The 4,773-nt window shown below is 25.3% G+C and overlaps 1 protein-coding gene across 2 annotated transcripts in view; it reads right to left on the bottom strand.

Moving 5' to 3' along the window:
• Positions 1–6: 6 nt before the first annotated feature.
• LOC106683306 (C-type lectin 37Da) overlaps positions 7–4,773 on the bottom strand; it is a 22,350-nt gene continuing 17,583 nt past the window's right edge. The window contains exons 2-5 of one of the 2 annotated variants that reach the window (XM_014424679.3): positions 3,502–3,684; positions 2,745–2,907; positions 1,988–2,143; positions 7–773 (exon numbers count right to left, since the gene is read on the bottom strand). In XM_014424679.3, coding sequence (XP_014280165.1) covers positions 452–773; positions 1,988–2,143; positions 2,745–2,907; positions 3,502–3,684 — 824 coding nt within the window. In that variant the 3' untranslated portion in view covers positions 7–451. Of the gene's footprint in view, positions 774–1,979; positions 2,144–2,744; positions 2,908–3,501; positions 3,685–4,773 lie in introns of both variants that reach the window. The other variant, XM_014424680.2, reaches the window with a different exon arrangement.

The following is a 4,773-nucleotide window of genomic DNA, read 5'->3' as shown; positions in this document are numbered from 1 at the left end:
AGTATGTGGGTGCAGTTTTGTTATTGAGCATTTTTTGAATATTTAAATTGATTCTTGAACATATTTTTATTACCAAAATTCTTATAGTAGCAGGAAATAAATTAATACTATATCAAAACATATGAAATACATACCAATTTACATAATAATGTAAGATATTTTATAATTAAAGTTTATGTTTTGTACAAACCTATAAATATATATATTAAGCAATACAGTAGGATTGCAGAAACATTAAACAAGGACACTCATACCTAAAAAAAAATTAGCTCACAGCACATATACCTTCCACACTACATTGTATTGACAATAATTTAACATCAATATTTTGATTTTGTTTTCTTTACCAGACTTCCTAATCAAAACTACATTACCAACTAAGAAAATTTGATTTTTAATTTTTATGTTCAGTCATATTTAAAAGAAGATTCAGAGTATTAATTTATATAAATCACAAAGTAGCAGACTTCTTGAGTACAGGTTTTTCAAGCATAATATTTCTTGCCCAGGACCATGGTACATTTTCCTGGGTGTCTGAGTCATTAGTTTCAGCTGAGTTGCGCATCATTGTACGAGCTCTGATAGGTGTAATGGTAGTTTCATCACCAGCTGTATCATTAACTTCATTTTCTGTGCTGTAGTCTAATGTGTCTAATGTGGTATCTTCCATTGTACTGCTAGAAGGTAATTCTGTCGTACTAGAAGTCTTAGTCGTTGTTTTCTCAGTTGTTGCTTCTGTTGACATAGTGGACATCTTTTTCATTTTATAATTCCTTGAAAAAATAAATGATTTTATTTAATTTAATTTTCAAGGAAATATAAATATATAAATAATATTATTAAAAACTAATAATAAAAAATCTTAAGAAAACACGAGTGAAATAAAAAATATTTCTATAGTCAGTTTCAATATAAAAATAATAATTATATGTCAACATTAAGAATGATGGTATGTATAAATTATATTTTCAAACATAACCGATAATGAATTAACATATTTGGTACTATTATTACTTAATAAAAGTATATCCATATCCAGTTTGTTGAATAAACTTGACTCATGATTTTCTCCTGGATATATAATTTAAATAATACATTTTTATAATGATTAATAATTATATAACTATTCGCTTTAACACATAAAGTATTTAGGAAAATCCATATTTCTCTGTCTTACACATATATTATTCTATTTCTATTGATACTTTTTATCATTTATTGGTAAATCAGGTTTCAATTTTTTTCAGTATTTGGCCTTATATTTATGAATATAAGTACTGAATGCAATACTAATATTATTAAAATGATCAACAAAAAACATTAATTAAGGTAAATATCATTTTATATCTATAGTTGATTTATTTTGATGAAATGACAATTTTCATATTTTAAAAGTTATTGATATTGTAATTTTTTAAACATTAGAAATAATAAAAAATATTATTAAACATTTAAATTCAAATAAATGTTTTAATATTTAAACCTTAGAATATTTAACAAATGTTGTGGAAGTAATTTCTTTATTTTTGAAATATACATATAATGTATCATTTATTAACAAAAATATGAAAACAAATTCTATTGGTGCTATTTTATTATTGGAAATATTTTACTTTAACTCTGCACCAATACAACCCATGAAGAGTCAAGGGTTCAGTATATTGTAAGGAAGTACTATTACTAGACCAAAAATTGTGCTGGGAGGTGATTTGGTCAGAATCACGCTCAACTGTGATGCTTTGGGCCACAATTTTATTAAAAATAACATTGATTTTTATTATAAATTTCAGTAACTCGTTCAGCCCCATGAGTTAGTTTTGCTTTTATTTACTTCATTTACAGATAAAAATTATCAGTAACTACTGAATTATAATTTATTTTTTTGATAGAATCGTTTCTTTCAATTAATTAATTTTTTTATTCTTATTTTTGCTTGATTCAAAGTATCAAGCATTCCTAATCTTTTTACTAATTCTCACCTGCTTACCCCTGAGCAGAGGAAACTGGTATGGACCCATAATTGTAGTAATAGCATCGTGTCTGTTCACAGATAAAATCCTTTATGTTTGTACAATCATCAGTGTCCCAAATAAGATCAGGTGCTCTCAATGCTACACAGCCATTTGCTGCTCCACTGTCCTTTCTGAAATTTTTATTAAATAACATCTTTAATTAAAAAAAACTTTAACTTATATCATATTATTGTTTTTCTGGATTAATTTTTATATGATAGAGTCATTGTAACATTTACTAACTGATATTTGTTTATTGTGATTGTATAACTTTGAAGATGGCAAAAAAAAACAACTGAATAATGTATTATCAAATTGCAAGGAAATAGTTGGATTATTAATTTCAAGAATTTATATAAACAATAAGAGTTATTTATTTTTTAATAATAAGTTCTTCCAAAAAAAAGATTCAAATCAAAATTTTATCATAATATAAAATCAAAACTGTATTACTTAATCAATTCGTTAATCAAAGGAATTTCACACTAAGCCAAGTCATAAATCAGAAAAGTAGAGGGGAATCGAGCTAAAAATTAAGCTGTTAGAAACTATACTTTATAACACTAATACATCACACCCAATTGTGGATAATTTGTTGTTAAAGAAGTTTTATATCTTGATATACTTATTTAAATAACTTAGACAAGGAAGTAATATGTCTGAATATTTTTGTATCAGGACCAATATAAATATATAAATTATGAAAACTGATAAAATTTTAAAACATTTTACCGTTGTTCAACTGCTCCAAGCTGCCTTGCAACGGGCATGTCATCTCCAGGAGCTTTTCTCATGTAATCAAAGGTTGCATTGAATGGTAAACCAGTACTCATCCAAATCAACATATCTGTTCCAAGTCTATTACCAGCAGTCCAGAAGTCATATTTATTGTAGCCTAAACAAGTTGTACATTGTATTAAATTTATAATTATAAATATATTGTTAGATGCATTGGGAACATTTTATTTAATAAAGCTTTTTGAAAAAAAAAAATGTATTATTAGGAAATATTTGAAATATCAATGAATCACTCAGCTGCTTTTATACAATCTTCACCAAACTGCTTATAAATACAATCATATTATGCTTAGATTTTATTCATTTTTTTATTTAAAGAATATTTTCACTAATTTAGTGAGTTCCTTAACCTAAATTTCCTTCACATTTTTATCTATGCATTATACTTTATTTATAATATCATATTACGGCCATGATACTGTATTTATTTCATTTTTTATTAGCAGGATTTTCATCTGAAGCAATGTGTTTCTTTCACCTAAATTTTCCATGGTCTTACATTTTGAATACAGTTAATAATCAGTTTATTTTGCAATAATAGCCAATAAACAGCCAATTAATTTTAAAAATAATTCTAATGCTTATTATTACCATTAACATAAATCTCGGTATAAATGAACCATATTTAATATTTGAATTTCTCTTATGATTAGACGAGATTGTTTGATAAATATATGTAATATGAAATTACCTGCATTCCGTAAATATTGCATTATTGAATCTGACTTTTCCTTTGTTTCAAATGAAGCCAACTGAAGGCCTATAGATCTGCAGTACTGGTAAGCAAGAAAATAGTTGAGTTCTGGTGAATATGGGTTCATTCTGCTAATGAAATATTGAACCCCATCAAGTTGGATTGTTGTAATCCGCTGACCTAAAAATTAGTAAAATCTCAATAGAATCTGACTTATCAAAAACTTTTCAATTAGTAATAACATATATTAAAAATTATTGAACATTATATAGCTGAAATTAAACAGTAGCTCAACCCATAGAAATATTGAAAATTGAATGAGATGGTTATTCTGTGTTAGATCAATGAAAAATACTGCCAGTTCAAATGTTTGAAAATAACCAATAGAAAAGGTCAAAACATTACAGAAGTGTGAAGTGTATAAGTATAGAATAAGACTGTGTTAAATATTTATTATTATCTAGTTTTATATTAAAGAGTATCATAAAAAATCTCATAAAAATGAGCTTTAAAAGTTTTTCCTTAATCTTTTTGATTGATATTTAATAATAAAAAATAAATCCCACTAAAAACAAACAACAACAATAAAGTTGTTTATAATTAAATATAATTATAAGAAAATAATCATAACATCATATAACATAAAAAGGCTTGATAAAAATAAAAGAATCAATAGAGTATTTAAATAATTTTAAAAATAGTCATTTTGGTGTTGTTAAATGATGGTATAAAAATACCTTTTTACTAAAATCTGGAACGGTTATGTGTCTGACTAATGATAGAATACAGATTCCCACTCTATTCTATATTAAGCTTTATATAGAGTGGTTTCCTGTCCTCTGATATCAAAAGTCTCCATATCATGTCAGATCCAGAGTTATTGCTCTAGCTAGTTATGTCAGAATTTTATTTATATAGTATAAATAATAATAATTATAACTAATAAAAAATAAAAAGAAAGTTATGAAAAAGCAGGTTGCACTATCAACGTGTATACACTTATTTAAACGTTTTTGTTTAGGATTTTCATGAAATACATCACCATATTTCTAATACCCTTCCAATCTTCAAATCCTGTATCTTCAACAACCTTCTGTCCACCCAATTCCAGAAGAATAACAATTGAAAGTTTCAAAAAAGCTTTATATATTTTCTGTCTTAGATTTTCGTTTATAATTGTAAATATTTACACGTTTATAATTGTAAATGCAGAAATTATCTCTTTATAATATTTATAATTTTTTAGTTTAATTGTATTTGATTTTTTAT

The sequence above is a fragment of the Halyomorpha halys genome, unplaced genomic scaffold, assembly GCF_000696795.3.
Source record: "Halyomorpha halys isolate HHAL.00 unplaced genomic scaffold, Hhal_1.1 Scaffold477.1, whole genome shotgun sequence".
NCBI classification, from domain to species: domain Eukaryota; kingdom Metazoa; phylum Arthropoda; class Insecta; order Hemiptera; family Pentatomidae; genus Halyomorpha; species Halyomorpha halys.
Note: the sequence above shows the minus strand (reverse complement) of the source record. Positions and strands in the feature narration are given on the sequence as shown.